The 18,534-nt window shown below is 42.7% G+C and overlaps 1 protein-coding gene across 2 annotated transcripts in view; it reads right to left on the reverse strand.

The window, feature by feature from the left end:
- The window catches only part of NPC1 (NPC intracellular cholesterol transporter 1), a 55,540-nt gene that overhangs the window by 35,569 nt on the left and 1,437 nt on the right, over window positions 1–18,534 (reverse strand). For both annotated transcript variants that reach the window (XM_066353434.1, XM_066353435.1), the window contains exons 2-4: window positions 7,606–7,728; window positions 6,667–6,773; window positions 3,916–4,091 (exon numbers count right to left, since the gene is read on the reverse strand). In XM_066353434.1, coding sequence (XP_066209531.1) covers window positions 3,916–4,091; window positions 6,667–6,773; window positions 7,606–7,728 — 406 coding nt within the window. The remainder of the gene's footprint in view (window positions 1–3,915; window positions 4,092–6,666; window positions 6,774–7,605; window positions 7,729–18,534) is intronic.

The following is an 18,534-nucleotide window of genomic DNA, read 5'->3' on the forward strand; positions in this document are numbered from 1 at the left end:
AGTGAATAGAAATACACTTGGCTTCTGTATATTTTATTTCTTTTTAATTTATCTGGCTTAGAGATTCATTTTCTTTTCCTAAATCTGAGGATTCATCGCTCATTCATTTTGGAAGATGTTCAGCCATTATCCTTTTGCTTATTGTCTCTCCCCAAATCTCTCTCTTGTCTTTTTCTGGAGCTCCTCACTTTATTCCACATGTCATTTCTTTAATGATCTTTATGCTGTTTTCTGAGTGATTCCATTATATCTTCCAACTTACCATTTGGTTTTCAAGTTTTTATTTTATTAAATATTTCAAGCACATAGAAAATATGGGAGAATAATACAATTCCCAATTACTCGCCACCTCACTGTGTCAATCTATTTTACATTTGCCTCAACATTAAAAAAAATAGACGACATACAATTGAAGCCCTGACAACCCTCCTTATGGCCATCCTCCCTTCCTTAAGTAACCATATCCTGAATTTGTTGTTTCTTTCCAATGCACGTTTGTGCACTTTTATTATAAATTATATCCATAAATACATAGCATTATTTAATATAAACAACATACTACATATATATTCTATAACTTACTTTCAGTCAATATTTTTAAGTCATTCACATGACTGCCACAACTCTCATATATTTGAACAGTTTTAAGTATTCCATTATAGACTATAACTTTACTCCAATATATTATCCATTCTCTTAACTAGCATTTAGTGTCTGAATTTTTTATTAGTTGTTTTAAAAATAAACCTTTTTAGCCTGACCAGGTGGTGGAGCAGTGGATAGAGCATCGAACTGGGACGCGGAGGACCCAGGTTCCAGACCCCAAGGTCACCAGCTTGAGAGCGGGCTCACCTGGTTTGAGCAAGGCTCACCAGCTTGAACCCAAGGTCAGTGGCTTGAGCAAGGGGTCACTCTGTCTGCTGTAGCCCCCTGGTCAAGGCACATATGAGAAAGCAGTCAATGAACAACTAAAGTGCCACAACGAGGAATTGATGCTTCTCATCTCCCTTCCTGTCTGTCCATCCCTATCTATCTCTTTCTCTGACTTTTTCTCTGTCTCTGTCAAAAAATAAAAAAAGTTCTTTTTAAAGCAGTAAAATTGAGCAGAAAGTAAGTGTTCCTATATAATCCTTGCCTTCACACAAGTACAACCTCCTTACTATCAACAACACCAAAGTGGAACATTTGTTATGATTGATACACCTATCCTGACACATCACTATCACCCAAAGTCCATAGCTGACATTCAGGTTCACTCCAGGTGTTGTATATTCTATGAGCTTTGGCAAAGGTATAATTATACATATCCACCATTACAGCATCAAACAATCGTTTCAGTGCCCTAAAAATCCTGTGCTCCTCCTTTCATTCCTCTCTCCCCCAGTCCCTGGCAAACACTCATCTCTTTTACTGTCCCCATAGTTTCGACTTTTCCAGAGTGCCATATAGTTGGAATCGTACAGTATCAGATTGAAGTGGTAGAGATTATGCTACAGAATCGTAGCACTTTCAGATTGACCTCCTTCATCTAGTAATATGCATCTAAGGCTCCACCAGGCTTCACAGATTGAGAGCTCATTTCTTTTTCATGTTGAATAATATTCCATTGTCTGGATATACCACGGTTTACCCATTCACCTACTGAAGAATATCTTGGTTACTACTTCCAAGTTTTGGCAATTATGAATATAGCTTCGATAAACATCTATGTGCAGGTTTTTTTGAATGGACATAAGTTTTCAACTCTTCTGGATAAATACCAAGAAACATGATTGCTAAATCATATGTAAGAGTGTTTTTAGTTTTCTAAGAAAGGACTAAATTGTTTTCCACAGTGCCTGTACTCCTTTGCATTCCCACCAGCAATGTATGAGAGATCTCTGTGGCTCCTCGTGCTTGCCAGCACTTGGTGTTGTCAGTGTTTTGCAGTCAAATGCTCTACCACTAAGCTATACCCCTTGCTCGAGCCAGCAATCTTGGGTCCAAGCTGGTGAGCTTTTGCTCAAATCAGATGAGCCCGCGCTTAAGCTGGCAACCTCGGGGTCTCGAACCTGGGTCCTTCCGCATCCCAGTCCGACACTCTATCCATTGCGCCACCGCCTGGTCAGGCAAAATTGTTTTTTAAATGGTTTTCAAACACTTGCACCAAGGTATTGGCATTTTTGTTGCTCTATATCCTCACCAATATTTGGAATTGACCCACTTTATAACTTGTGACAATCATATATCAAATGGTAGCTTATTGTTCAAATCTACAGTTCACTGCTCTTATACTGATCATTTATACTTATGAGCCTTTTCACTTACAGTTTCTGCCTTTCCTTTTTCATCTAGAACCCTTTCTTCTCACATTAAAGTCATGAAGATACTCTATATTTACTTTTAAAAATTTCCAAGATTAGGATTTTTAATCTATTCATTTTAGTATAATATACAAAAATAAAAATTAGATGAATAATCAATTTTCTCCTTCCATTTTTCAACTAGTCCACCTTTCCCTAAATGATTTGTAACAATATTCCTGTTACACAGTATCAACTTTTCACATGCCTGTTTCTGCTTCTAGATAGAATGATATCTTCTCTGTTCAGCACAGTGTCTTTTATGTCACATCTTTTGGCAAATTTATTCCTAGGTATCTTACTTTCTGTTGCCTGTGCGAATGGGACCTTTTTCCTATTAAATTTTTTTTGTTACATAAATTTTTTAAAATTTATTTACTGATTTCAGAGAGAGAGGGGAAGGGGAGAGAGGGGGAAGAAGAGAGAAAGAGGAAAGAGAGAGAGAGAGGGAGGGAGAGAGAAAGAAAGAGAGAAAGATACTGATTTGTTGTTGATTGATTGATTCTTGTATGTGCCCTGAATAGGAATCAAAGCTGCAATCGTGACATACTGGGACAACACCCTAACCAACTGAGCTACACAGCCAGGGCTGTTACATTTTTAATTAATCATTACAATTAAAGTCATGTGTGGCCCTTCCAATCATTAATTTTGTTGAATTCTTACTCTCTTATTTTATATATTATTCTTGGGCATATTTTTCTTAAAATTTTTAATTTAAGGGAGAGAGAGGGAGCAAGGGAAAGGGAGATAAGGGAGGGAAAGAAAGTGAGCAAAAAGGAGGGAGGGAGGAAGAGAAAGAAACATTGATTTGTTGTTCCACTTATTTACGCATTCATTGGCTGATTCTTGTATGTGCCCTGACCAGGGATTGAACATGCAACCTTGGAGTATTGGGACAATGCCCTCACCAACCGAGCTATCCAGCCAGGGTTTTTTTGGGCACAGTCTTTATTTTGCTATGTCTGATCTGCTGCTTATCTTTTACTCTATTTAAATGACTATTTCTTATTAATAGATCCAGTTGGTTCTATTTCTAATCTGTTCATTCTTTTTCCCTAGTATCTTACACTTTCAGAATTCTTTCATTTCAATGATTTTCAGCAAACATATGGTCTTCTTCAGATTGTTCTATTATTTCTAGTTGCTGGGGTTCCCGTTCCCGTCAATTTTCCTTCTTTCTCTTTACAGTCAATATCTCCTCTCCTCTGCCAACTAGTTCTACCCTTCCAACCCTTCTCTCAGTCTTGTAGTAATTCCTGAAGTTATACAATTCATGTCCAATAAGCCACAGTTCCACAGGTTTCCAAAATGTACAGAAGTAAACTTGCACATACTAAAAAGTCCCATGTGGGAGCTTATAGGAGGAAAGAGTTAGAGGAAATATCCTCTTTAAGGAGATTGTTTTATAGGTTGTAGTTCAAGTCATAAGATGATACAAGCAAAGCACCACCTCACATTTCATGGCCAATGAAACTAGAAATTGTCACTTTCACACAGTTGACAGGTCAACAAAAAAGGATCCACTGTCTTCGTACAACTGTAAAAGAGGAATAATTAAAAGTTTACTTACCATTGGCAAAACTCTCTCCTACATAGTACTGTAATTCTTTTACATTTGTTTTTGTCTGGTTCGTAATAGGATCAACATAATCTTCAGTTGCCGTAACGTTCAGAAACTGACTTTGTCGAGGGCTACATGTCAGCTCACAAAATAGGTTCATTAGGTTATAAAAACAGGATGGACATCTAAAGAAAAAGTAAGTATATTTTGTATGATGTCACAGATAATAGGACCAAAATAAAGACGATTTATCCCCAGCCTGTTGGCTCAGTGATAGAGCATCGCCCCAGCGTCTGGAAGTCCCAGGTTTGATTCCCAGTCAGGGCACACTTCCCCTTTTACTCTCGCCCCCACCCAGCTTCTGGGGCTCTTATGGTTCAAGTGAGTTGGCCCTAGATGCTGAGGATGGCTCCATGGCTTTGCTTCAGGTGCTAAAATAGCTCGGTTGCCAAGCAACAGAGTAGTGGCCCCAGATGGGCAAAGCATTGCCAGGTAGGGAGCTTGCCGGGTGGATCCCGGTCAGGACGCATGCAGGAGTCTGCCTCCCTGCCTCTCACTTAAATAAAATAATAATAACAATAATGAATAAACAAATAAGACGATTTAAAATAGACAAAGCATATTTAAAACTTACTGTAAAATGATGAATGAGTTACCCTGAGGACATATGAAACTCAGCAATTCTAAACCAAAAATGTTACATTAAAATAAAAACACCTCTCTGAAAATGGTCCTAATTACTACATTTATGTTGTCCAGATGTAATTTCAAAAAGAAAAAATGCTTCTCTGAATTTTTCACATTATAATTCAGAGAAATGTTTTGACTGAAGCTAAAGGGATTTAGAAGCATCATGGTGATAACTCTGATTAAGAAGAAAAGGGGGGGATGAGGTTTAGACAGCACATGCTCATCCTACAGCCTACTGAAGGCCTCTCTTCCAAGCCCCAGACAAGCCCGAGGCCCTCTGTACACAAGAGGGTTTCCTCTGACTTGGAAGAATAAAAGGAACAGCAGTGGTGGTCTCCAGCAGCACGCATTTAAGCAGCACACGGGTTTCAGGAGAAGCACAGCTGTCTGCTGTCCTTCGGGTTCAAAGTCTGAGCTCCTAATGTTGACTAGTTATGTGGCAAAGAACTCTCTCTCTCCTTTTTGGTTCAGAGCTATCTGCAAACACCACTGCTTCATTAGACTTGTGTCCTTGCAACACAAATGATCAAGGTTGCTCTGACCCAGTAGAGGCAACCAGTCAGGACAGAGAACAAGGAAGGTGTGGTCCCAACCTTTAAAGCCTCTGGGGTAGTGAAGGACCAGACACACTCACTGACTCTCTTTCAGGGGTCTTGTGCTTTATACTGTGACAAACACAGGAATGACAATTATACCATTTATAACAAAAATCACTCTTGGGGTGCACAGCTTTCTACCCCTTTCCATGAATTACAAACCTCCTTCTATGTTACTATATTTAATCTCCACAGTCATCAATTTGACAGCTGCATGACATTTCATATATTAGCTTCCCATCATTTGCTATTATGGATAAAACTTTAGTGCCTCTGACAACATGGACAAAGTTTGATTATCTTTCCACATGCATAACACCTCACTTAGAGCAGGTGGCAACGAAACGTAATTAGGCTGAATGACAGCTTCAATCTGGCCCCATCAATACCCACTAGCCTTCCACAGGATATGCTGGCCCGGTTAGATTCTTAACTTTTGACCTGTTATTATACTGCATGTGGTCCTGACAGGACAATCTAGGGATTGTTTTCTCCTCTATACCGGCAATTTAAACTTCTGGGAAGAAGCAGGGATTCCTCAGTGCACGCCGACTTGGGCCCAGTCCCCTGCAGTGATAACACCCACAGTACTGTCTGCCCAGAGAAGCATTTCCCCCGCGTCATATGTCCTTTCCATCCACCTTTATCAGGGTGCTTAAGTGTAAAAAACTGAAAAAGGTATCACAATGTGCTGTTCTAAAGACCACCACCAACTTGTTCTTTTGCACATTTGAGAACTGCTACATAAGCTTAGATAAGAACACTTATTATGTAACCCTTTCCACTGCACTGGTCATAGGGAACAGCTGGATAGCTAACTACATTGACACAACCAGCCAAGTATGCCAGAACAATCTTGTTACCAGTTCCCAAAGGCTAGCTCAACTGAGGACCGGGACTCTAGCACATATCACTTCATCACAGGCAGAGAGAACCACGTGCAAACGAGGGTGAACACAGGCAGGCGACGAAAGGACTCTACAGGTGAGGGTCTGGGCCACAGACCTGAGCAGAACCACACAGGCGCAGAGGCACAAGTCTGAACGGACCGGCCTACAGCGCAGGTGCCCTCTGGGGATGAAGACACACCTCAGAGGGAAACCAAGGGCCAACCCTGAATGTAACTAGGAAGAAAACTCAGTCAGATCATTATTACTCTATCAGAAATTACTCATTATTTCTGAGAAGTCATAAGATTACTATCTTAAAATAAAACAAAAACTTTTTAAAGGAAACCAGAATGTTACTTGTTAATAAGTACAGTAAGGCCTCACTTAGTGTTATTGTTAGGCTCTATGACTTTAAGTAAAACCACATGAATGAAAATAATTTTACCACACAGCAAATGACGGAAACAGATGTCCCTACAGCCATCTCAGCAGTGTGTTAATGGAGTGATGTGGAACGAAATATTATTAAAAGGACCTGTTGTACCTGAACCCCATTTTTCCCGTTTGCCCGGTGGTCAGCCTACCTGGACAGCAACTGTAGAGGCACCTGCAGGTTGTCTTTCAGTGTACGAAGCTGCTGAACATCACAACAAAGGCTGACATTGTCAAAGAAGAATCCTGGACAGAGTTCCTTTAGGGTGAGAGAGCATGGATATCAGACAGCTAGACAAGAACAAACAGTCCTCAATGAAACAAGACAACTCCATCCACATAATCCTTTAGTACACAAGGGTAAGACATTTATTTTCAAAGTTCTTGCAGAATTCTTTTAAAAAGGCCATCGATTTACTATTTCTAAACTAGGGATTCACAAAAGTAGAGACATTTCAATTTTTTTTCTTATTGAACCAATCATTTTACCTTTTCTTGGGTTTTATAAGTTTAACCACAATGCTATTTACTGCACATTTCTATTAGTTACTCCAAGGAAAGTCAATGCCTTGAATAATTCTAATGAAAGAAGCAAGGACCTCTCAGAGACCCGCTGCTATGTCAGCTGGGTTTTAGATTACTTAAGCCTCTAAAGCCAGCTTTTTCACATTGGTTTCCTAACCCTCTTCTAATATTGCTATGTGCCAGGGATGGTAAGAGAGACAACGGATACTGGGAGCAGCCCAAGTTCACAGGCTCTCGTGGAAAACAAAGGAATCACTAAAATGAACAGAAGACAAAGGAGTCACAGCCACTTAGCATCCTAGTCCATTCAAGTCCTGAAATCTTGGAATGAAAAAAAGCTAACTTCTAATATATTTTGAAGAAGCTGCAAAGAGGGAACCAAAGTCAGTTCCTAAATAGTGACCTGCTAGTGGGAAACAAAGTTAGCCCCATGTAAGTTTGGGATAAGAGTTAAGCCTATTGATGTTTCTCCTCAACCCCCACCCCACACTAATATTTAAGGTATAACTGCAGAGGGCCTTTGATTAGCATTTTATGTTTCCCAATACCTAAGGTAACCAACTTACCTGCACTAAGTCATACCCATCCTTCGGCAACGGTTTAGGTGGCCCAGAATATTCACAGTTATACCTCTTATCTCCAAATGCAATTCCACACTCTCCATACCAAACACAGGACTGTGGAAACACCTACAGAAAGTCAACACAAAACTCAGTGCACCAGGGCCTTGAGGGTAAAACAAATTTCAACAGCAAAAAGCACCCACTCAAGCACCATTACAGAACCTTCTAATGTCGCTTGATAAATGAGGTAACAACAAGAGGCACTGGTTAGTTTAATATTTTGAAAAATATTAATTAAAATAGACCAAATACTCCAAAGGCCTTGTCTAGTAGAAAAAAGTCACACACTACTTTTTTCCACAATTTCTACTTTCTGGCAGTTTATTTGTTCATAAGAGAAAGCTCTAGTTCCATGTAAGAATACTAAGAATGTCCTGGCCGGTTGGCTCAGCGGTAGAGCGTCGGCCTAGCGTGTGGAGGACCCGGGTTCGATTCCCGGCCAGGGCACATAGGAGAAGCGCCCATTTGCTTCTCCACCCCTCCGCCGCGCTTTCCTCTCTGTCTCTCTCTTCCCCTCCCGCAGCCAAGGCTCCATTGGAGCAAAGATGGCCCGGGCGCTGGGCATGGCTCTGTGGCCTCTGCCTCAGGCGCTAGAATGGCTCTGGTCGCAATATGGCGACGCCCAGGATGGGCAGAGCATCGCCCCCTGGGGGGCAGAGCACCGCCCCTGGTGGGCGTGCCGGGTGGATCCCGGTCGGGCGCATGCGGGAGTCTGTCTGACTGTCTAGCCCCGTTTCCAGCTTCAGAAAAATGAAAAAAAAAAAAAAAAAAAAAAAAAAAAAAAAAAAAAAAAGAATACTAAGAACCAGAATTGAGAAAAGAAAGCAAGCAGCATGCAAGTTTGTGATCACCAGGGTACTATGTTTTCACATCTGAAGAAGGAACAATGAAAGAACATTTCCATATGTATTTAGGCTAATTTATAGCAGTACATCATGACTAACAAGAAGAACAGAACCATAAACATCAATAAACCCAGGTAAGAAGCAGCAGCAAGAATGAACACCTTGTCCTCAAGATAAGTAAACAGTAAGGAATGTGCTAATTAAGGAAAATCACCTCATCCATCTTAAAAAAAAATTTAAAAACCTTATGTAAAGATTTCTCAAGAGCCACTCATATTCCTCACGTGAAAGCCACAAGGCTTGTCAGAAATTCAGAAGGGAAGAGGGTTCAGTGTGAATCATCGTGTCAGTGTGGCCACCAAGCTCTGTGAAGTTGGCCAGGGCCCCAGGCTTGCACAATCCAGCAGTCATATGTCCCCTAGGGAACAGAGGGTACAGAGAAGTAACTAGGCTCCCAAGACACGTGGTGGGAATGCCATTTAAAAAAATCTGAATTCACTGGAGTGAATTTTCTCCAGTGGCAACGGCACAGGACCAACACGTTTGTAAGGAGCCAAGTTAGTCTGTGTTGGTCCCCAGCGTTGAGCTACAAATCCCACGAAAGGCCCTGAAGCCCTAAAAACATGAAAGAAAAAACAAACAGGAGGCTGGGGTGGATATGTGTGTGTGTGTGTGTGGGGGGGGAACCTACAGAGTCAATATGATTGAGCTCTGACTTCATTATTGATATTTTAAAACAGAAATTATGACTTACCCCTATCTTGCTTCATTATGTTTAGGCCACAAGAAAGAGCAATTATATAAATGAGAAAGTGGTAAGTATTCAAGAATATCACATTCCAAACCTTTGGCAAGAGGTGCAAAATTTCAACAGCTTTTTAAAAGTTATTTTGTTTAGAAATTAAGTTTAATGGGTTGACACTGGTCCACAGAAACACATAGGTTTCAGTTATACATCTCAATAGCATGTGAACTCTTCATTGCGTTGTGTGCCCATCAGCTCAAGTCAAAACACTTTCCATCAACATATATTTGGCCTCATCACTATTTTTATGAAAAAAAAATCACAATTCTAGGGAAAGTATTGTTCTTTTCAAGGCTCTGGGTTTTCAACTAAAAGGTCATTACCCATTTACTGAAGTTTGAAAAGGCAAAAAAGCTGACCAAGGAGACAGTGATGCTGATATTGACATGTAATTTAAGTAGAAAGAACCCCTGCCTAGACCTCACAGAATTCTCAACAGACCGATAGGGCCAGCAAGTCCGGGCCTTGGCAAGGTGAGGGCGGGGGCACTCTGCACGTCACCCGAGTGGCAGAAATCCAGTCAACAAACCACAGTCATGACTCTGGCGTGACTGGCAGGATGGGGTCCGGAGTTTAAGTTCCCCTTTGTCAGCTCTCAGTGCAATAAAAGAGAATAAAGATGGCCCAGTGCTGCTTGGCTTGTATTCACAAAGATCATCTTTCAAAATCTACATCATTTGTTTCAAAGCAAAGTTTTCACTCATCTGATAGAAGAGAGAAAATATACTTGGAAGTAAACTTTAAAGCACTACGCAATCAAATGCAAGGACTTATTAATGTCTGGGGCCTCACGAAGAGGTTCCAGAGACCTTGGGAAAAGAAAATATCCAAGGTTTCTTTGGGCTTAGGAAAACTGAGTTTGGCTCAACGTTCTTAGGTTTGCTTCCCCAAATCCTCCTGCCAGCGGGGCTCAAAGTACTTATAAGCCACTTCCTGTGTGCTAGGCACAGTCTGAACTGCTCTCTTATAGTAACCTGATGCATCCTCACAACCAGCTGATGAGGGAAGTGCTTTTATTATACCCATTTTACAGGTGAATAGACGAAGCACAGTGAGGCTAAACAACTCGTTCATGAGTGGCAGAACCAGGATTCAGTCCAGGACATAATCAAATGTCAAAATAATCTGGAGATGTTTTCTCTGAACATATGTACCCTGCTTTATCAATGTCACCCCATTAAGACTAATAAAAAAATGACAAATTAAAAAAAAAAAGAAAATGGGAATGCCTATATTATTTGAATTAGTGTTTAAGGTTTCTTTGGAAAAAAAAAAGATTAAGGTCTTCACTCTAATATTACACTCCTCCCACACTCTACCTTGTGCAAGGCACACACATGTGTGCTTGCACTCATATAGCTGCCTTGGGCAGAGGGTGGTCTCTTTCCCATCTCAAATCTCTAACTTCATCTCCCTCTTCTCACCTCCAGCTAAAATATGAGAGCTGCCCTCCATCACCCCAGGCCCTACTGGTGTAGTGTCCCTGGCCTTCCTTCACAACCCTACACCACCTGACCCTCTTTTCCACATTTTCATCATCTTTCTGCTGGTCCCTTCACCTGCTCCTGCCTACAAATGCGGCTCCAACTTCATTCTTCCTCTCAGACCACTCCCATCCTCTCTTCCACTTCCAACTACTGCCTGACAACCCCAAGTGCTCGAAAAGAAACTAAGCTTTCCTCTGAAGCCTTGGCCATTGCCAATCTCTGTTCTTTGGGGCTGGAAGCCTAGGCACCTTCCCGACCGGTCTCCGAGGGAGGGTCCCTGTCCCCGAGGGAGGGTCCCTGTCCCAGCCTCCTGCGCCTCTTCCTCCCCCAACTCCTTCCCTGCTGAACCCACAGCCATTCTTTCTCCATCTCTGCACCTTCCAGTCAGACCTCGGCGATGGCTTTCTCCATTCTGCACCCTCCAGTCAGACCTCGGCGATGGCTTTCTCCATTCTGCACCTTCCAGCCAGACCTCGGCGATGGCTCGCAGGCACAGCTGCCACTTGGCTCTTTCTGAGCCACAGCTGCAAGGTTTTTGATGCTCAGAAACCTCTACTCCCCCTTCCACGGCCTGTGAGACAAGGGTCAGAAGCCTCCCCTGGCTCTGCTGCACACGCATCTCCCACTCTTCCTTTCCGTGGGGGACCTGACTGTCTCTGCCCAGTTTCTGTGGCTCTGGCATCCCTCCCCTCCACTCCATACATACACCCCCTGCTGCACCTGTCGAGCAGTCTGCTACCTTCACCTCCCGTATGTCTTCCTGACCCACCCGGGCACAGCCCAGTGCCCAGCTAAGTATGCCTTTATTAGCTCCTTAAGCCTCAGATCTGTGAAGCTGCTACTAAAATAACACCATTTTACAGAAGAGGAAACTGAGGGCTGTACAGGTAAAGTGACTCATCTGAGGCTACATCTAAGAAACGCAGGGGCAGACCCTACCCAGGCCCTGGCTGATTCCGGAGCGGGAGCTCTTACTTCTCATACCACACCAAGGGCCATTCCTCAGGGGACCACTGTGGGCCATCCTCATCTCTGCAGCCCACCCAGAACCCAGCTGGCATCTCAGCGATTAGATTTTTGGTCTCCAAACCACCACAGCATGGTGGGCCATCAGGACTTCACTGACAAAGAAGACAGATGCGCCTGAAGACCCTTGGCGTCAGGGCAGCACTGACCGACAAGACCAGGGGCACACCGTGCAGTCAAGTGCCCGTGAGCAGGCCACTCACTTCCTTTCTAAGCAGAGCACTTGATAAGAGTAAGGTCTAGCTGCCAGCGGCCTTTCCTGACACAAGAACACTTGGTGAGGATTTCATGTCAATAAAGTAATATTTACTTGGGGAAGGAAGTAGTCTGCCCCACCGTGAAGTAAAGCACCTATGTTTGAGGCCTGCCGAGCCAAAGGGGCTCCTGATCAAATGTGAGTCCAGTTCTGGAGATGAATGTTGGTGATGGTTGTGTAAAAATGTGACATACATCTTATCCCTGAAGCACACACTTAAAAAACGGTTAATTTTATGTTATGCGTATTTACCACAAAGTAAAACATGAGGCCAGATGCCCTTTACCACCATGTAAGAGAAAAGCCTGGTGGCCTGGACTGCAGAGAGCAGTTATCAGTTATTCTTCTGACGTTAAACAGAAGAGTCACAGTTCACACAGGATCAAAGACTATGGGTCCGAGTGTCACTCGACATACCCAGAGTCTCTAATAACAGGTCTTGTTAAAGCTCTACCTGGAGGTCCAATAATAATAACTCTTTATAGTTCATCTGGCGGTCACTGAGCTTTCTTTGTGAGCTATTCATAATCCTAAGAACTACCTTATTTAATAAGCATTTGAAAATGTTGCCAATTCCTAAAATGTTAAAAGTAAATTACTGGTTTCATTTTAATTACAGAATCAATACCCATTTAGCATAAATACAGGCATATCTTGTTTTATTGCACTTGGCTTTACTGTGCTTCAACATGTTGCATTTTACAAATTTAAGATAAGACCCTCCACCAGCAAAAAGATTACGACTCGCTTTATTGTGGTGGTCTGAAACCGAACCTGCACTATCTCTGAGGTCTGCCTGTGTTTAAACAGCACAGTTAGTTGTATATGAAATAACACTGCAAACTCCTTATTTCTTCATCCCCCATCTCATTTCTCAGATTTAACCAGCACTGATTTATTAGATCCAGGTCTCCTGGGCTTTTAGTTCCTCCTACAGACAAACCTGTGGAGCTGTGTACCGCAAACACATGTAAGTGCAGTGACTTTTAAATAGGTTTTTCACAAAGGAAGCTTGACTAACCTCCACAGCTGGCTTTGCGCTCGACCTGCCTGCCGTTAACTGTAACCATCTGGGTCTCTAGCCACTGCTTTCTCCAAGGTTCCAGTCCCACCCATCTTGGAACATCCTCCCAATTACAAGCCTCTCCTAAGACTCCTTGCCTTCACTAAACTGAACTCTTGACTCCTTTCTCCTGGTTCCGGTCCAGGTGCCCCCTCCCCCGCCAGGTGAGCTGTCCCAGGGCAGAGGCAGGCCAGCCCCAGGCAGCACTTGGCCAGTGTCCACGGCACCCACCCTCACGGCTCCAGTCAGCAGGTGTTCTGTGCCCAGAGCTCTGGTGAGTGTCATCCCTGTCCTAGGGCAGGATAAACTTTTCCTTAGAGGGTCAAATATTTAATACTGTCGGCTTGTGGGCCGTAGGGTGTCTACGGTAAATATTCAAGTCTGCCTGTTGTAGCTCAACAGGAACCATGGATAATTGGTAAATGATGAGCGTGGGCATGTCCCAAGCAAACTTTATTCATAATGACGGCCACTGGCCAGGCCATACTTTGCTAGCTCCTGCCCTAAGATCAAGCAGAAGTTATATTTATGAGAATTACAAGGTGTACATCTGGGGAGAGGTTGCAAGAGTATTTTCTTGCTTTGTCGTGACTTCTTCACAAGACCATAAAATCCTCAAGGTTCTGCCGTGGTTTTATGCATGCAGGACAGCAGCAGAGGTGAATCAGAAATCAACAAAACTCATGAGTTGAAGGAGTTCAAATGGATTATCTAAGAAGTTCAAAAATGATACCTGCTGGTTGCGCTTTTTCTCAGAATGCAGTAGTGGCAAGGTAGATCATCTCTACTTCTAAAGGTTAGGTCAGGTAGATATTTCACAACACGGTCCAGAGTTTAATTACTGGGTATATGACAGGACAGGAGAGCTTCTGCAATAATGGTAATAGCTTAGGAAAGGCTACATCTGCTGCATATGAGCAACTATAGCCACTGCTAGATAGACTCTAATAGGGAGCTACGTGCAAGTATCATGTGGGGAGCTGTGAACATCAGCATCTGAATCCTGTACTCCCGGCGGCCTTTAGAAAATCCTGCTGAATAAAGTACTAAATAACTCATATTCAAATGCTTACTGAATGCCAATAACGTTTAGTAAGGCACAAAGTTATGTGATTTCTCTCTCATTTCTTGCCTAATTTTATCTCTCAGACCCCTATGGAGTAGTATTGCAGCATTTTATAGGTAAGGAAATTAAGGGTCAGAGATTATCTGAGGTCACATGGCTCACCAGTGACAAAACCTATAATGAGAAGAGATTTTGAGCGCCAAAATAAGCATTATCCATCCTATACCCCCCCCCCCCAGTTGCTGTACTGTTCAGACTCCAGCTCAGTTTGTACACAAGACATATCTTCAGATTTTGACAATGCGCCAGATATGGGCTTATAATCCTACATGTTCCTCTTTCTATATAAACTTGTCCACTTGTAGAAATAAGTACCGTATATATAATTATATTAAATATATATATATATTTAAACAAGTGTGTGCGAGAGACAGGAAGAGAGAGAGAGATGAGAAGCATCAATTCTTTGTTGCAGCACCTTATTCATCGATTGCTTTCTCATATGTGCCTTGACCAAGGGGCTTCAGCAGAGCGAGTGACCCCTTGCTCAAGTCAGTGACCATGGAGTCATGTCTATGATCCCATACTCAAGCCAGTGACCTTGGGGTTTCAAATCCAAATCCTCAGCATCCCAGGCAGATGCTCTATCCACTGCACCACCACCTGGTCAGGCCCACTCACATCTTTTTAAGTGCATCTCTAAGCAGCTTTCAGATCATGGCTCAGTTTCTTTCTTAGTACAACTGACTGTCCTCAACTTTGGGCCTGCACTCAGCCATCCCACCACAGGTGAAGCACAGGGCTGCGACACCTCACCTCTGCTGCTGTCCTGCATGCATTAAACCACGGCAGAACCTGGAGACATACCCAGCTCCAGCTCCAGCGAGGGGACCAGACAATATGACAGGCCATTTGGGTTGGAGGCTGCTCTGGGCTGACTTCCATTAATGGAAATCTCTAGCACTCTGTTTTACAGCCAACTTGGGGTGAACACATCCACATAACAAAGAATAATTTGTGTGAGCACCAGGCCCACCTGCAGATGGGCTCAGCTAGTCCTCACTTCACAGATAAAGGAGTCTGCAGTTTCTTTAAGAGACTCATCAAGCTCACACTACTAGTGAGTACTAGATATTGCTGAGCTCCAGCACCCCCAGTCTGAAAAATAATCCAAGTCAAAAGATGAAAATAAAAGTATAAAAGTGGACGGGAAAGGACACTGCCAGCAGGTTTTTCCAGTGGGATATTCACAGTGCGGCAACTGAACAATGGGTGAGGCCAGCAGGCTAATTCCACCCCCGATTTCTCATTGGCTTAAAGGAAAGCACAGTAAAGCTAGGAACATGCCTTGAATGAAGTGCCTTCCTGGCCAAGTGGAACATTTGCTGAACACACATTCAACTGAGTTTGCTAAATATGAATAAACTGATAGCAATATATTGAATTTGGATAGAGCACAGAAACCAGAAGAGAGTGGCCCCAGCACCCTGTCCGCCATTTATTAGCTAGCTATGTGACCTTGGGACAAATCTGAGTGCTAATACCCACATCTATAATACAAGAAAAACAGCATCACACCTATCTTAAAGGCTGTTCTGAGATCAAAGCAAGATCAGCAGGGTCCTAGCAATAGAAGTACTATGCAAAAATTAGATGTCTTTTTCTTTAGTTTCTTGTAAACTAGAATGTCATTTTAAAATAGCTTTACTGAGATCACTTAGATACCATAAAATCCAGCCTTAATAAGTAAAAGGGTTTTTTAGTAACCATTAGGTAACGTTTCCCTTATTTCCAGTTTTCTTCTTGTCCACCTGGTAAGCATTAACTGATCCACCAAAGGTCAGCTAAAAAATGGACTCCCTAAGCCCTGGCCGGTTGGCTCAGTGGTAGAGCGTTGGCCTGGCGTGCAGAAGTCCCGGGTTCGATTCCTGGCCAAGGCACACAGGAGAAGCGCCCATCTGCTTCTTCACCCCTCCCCCTCTCCTTCCTCTCTGTCTCTCTCTTCCCCTCCTGCAGCGAGGCTCCATTGGAGCAAAGATGGCCCTGAGCTGGGGATGGCTCCTTGGCCTCTGCCCCAGGAGCTAGAGTGGCTCTGGTTGCGACAGAGCAATGCCCCGGAGGGGCAGAGCATCGCCCCCTGGTGGGCAGAGCGTTGCCCCCTGGTGGGTGTGCCGGGTGGATCCCGGTGGGGCGCATGCGGGAGTCTGTCTGTCTCTCCCCGTTTCCAGCTTCAGAAAAATACAAAAAAAAAAAAATGGACTCCCTATAACATTCTTTCCTTGTCTTTACTATAGTATGCTTTGCATTGTAATTTTTAAAACATACTCACCCTTCTTCCCATCAACTATGCGTAAGACAGGGATAGAAACTACTAACATTTACACATCACTTTACAGTTTGTAGACTGATTTCCGTAGTTTATTCTTTTGACCTACTTTTGTATTCTACACTGTGTCCATAGCAAACAGTTCTTATGTATGAACTTAGTGAAAGACAATAATTTGAGTTCTTCTGTGACCTTAGGGACTGTCATAAGATAAAGAAAAAATTTTAAGGCTTCACTTAAATATCCCAAAGGCATGCTTGAATCAGTGAGGGGTTTTTTTTTGTTTGTTTGTTTGCTTTTCTTTTAAGTTTTCTTGCCAAAGCAAATATTTCCAAAGACTGAAAATAAGAGACATAGTCCAACACAGGAAAACCAGTTTGGCCATAGTTGGCCATTGATTATCAACCCAGAAACGGCCTGAAAATTCAATTCTGACCTGCACTAGCCTCTGAATCCCCAACCCATCCTACCCTCTCATCTGAACCCAGGAAAGCCTGGGGATTTGGTGAATCAGTAAAGCAAGAGTCCTGGCTATACTGCAGATGGCAAAACACAGTTCTTGCCCTCAAGGAGCCTGCAATCAATTCATACTAGTTCTTTCTCTTTCGACGGGCATCCTGAAAAGTAAGCATAGTTGTTAATCCAATTTTACAGAGGAAGAAACTGAGGATATCTGGGGGATCACTGGCTAGCCCAAGTTCACTCTTAGTAAGAGGAAGAGTCAAGACCCACATTCAGGTCTTTTAACTCAAAGTCTTTTGTCAGGCAGTAAATGCCTTAGGAAAAGATTTAGAACTTCATAGGGAGGGCATTCTAGCTGGGGGAACAGAATAACAAATGTTATAAATGATGGAGCATTTGAACTGGGTCTTGGAAGACGGGCAAGGTTTTCATAGCAAGTAGTTTATTTGGTCAGAGAGCAGATGACCTTCACCGAGCTGCCATCAGATTAGAGATGGTCTGATCCAGGCTTCTGTAGTAGGTAACGTGTCACCTTTACAACACCCTGAAAAGCATTCCTTTTGGGAGGAAGGGTTCCTCAGGGAAGAGAGATTATACTGTCTTCATGACCAGAGCGATGCTTTGTTCTGGGACTGGGTAATATGACAAACACTGAAGGAATACAAAGACCTATTCAGCAAGTCATTTTCTTTCTGCCCACTCGCTAAAAAAACAAAACAAAAAATTCCTATTTTCCCTTGATTACTTATGTTAGTAGAATATCTGGTCACAGCATCAACCAAGGAGTAGGAGGGACTGGGAAATATTACCCACACTCATTCCATCTTCAGGAGGGTATTCTCCAACACCCTCAGGCCAAAAAACAGTAAACCATTCCTGATCTCAGGAAAAGCCATTTTAATGTCTTAATCCCTACCCAGGCCTCACTGGGTTCCAAATTCCTCAAGAAAAAGCTTATAAAAATTACAATCAGGGATTATACATATACTGTTTCTCAAAACTGCATATACTATTCAAGCGACTATATAATCATTCACTCTAGTAATGTTAGTTCATTATTTGTAAAAGTTAAAAATTAAGAAAAGCAAAAAATCTCTTCAAATGTATTTTAGACCTTCAAGGACAGTTTGTAATTCTGTGAAAGAACTTTCTGGTGCTCAAACTAAACCCAGATGAGCTGTTATCATAGGTAAGAATTCTAAAAAACACTTCATCCCCCGCCCCAACCTCACCCCCCAATCTGTTCAGAAATTCTGAAAGCCTCTTGCAGACTTGAAAACAATTTATAAAATAACAATAGTTTTTCCAGTTAAGGCTTCAAGGCATTTTGTAAGAGACTCGTGGCTAACGACAGACCTATCCCAAAAATCCTAGCAGGAGAGGAACTCTTGGGCCATCAGCCTGGATACTACCTCCACGTAAAAAGGATTTCAGAGTTAAATGAAAGCTACTTAACAATGTGAAGCCTTCCTATGAGATCCTGACCTAAAACTCTAGGGAAACTGGACAGCTGTATTTTCTTCCAGGCACATAATT

The sequence above is a fragment of the Saccopteryx leptura genome, chromosome 11 (genome assembly GCF_036850995.1).
Source record: "Saccopteryx leptura isolate mSacLep1 chromosome 11, mSacLep1_pri_phased_curated, whole genome shotgun sequence".
Taxonomy (NCBI): domain Eukaryota; kingdom Metazoa; phylum Chordata; class Mammalia; order Chiroptera; family Emballonuridae; genus Saccopteryx; species Saccopteryx leptura.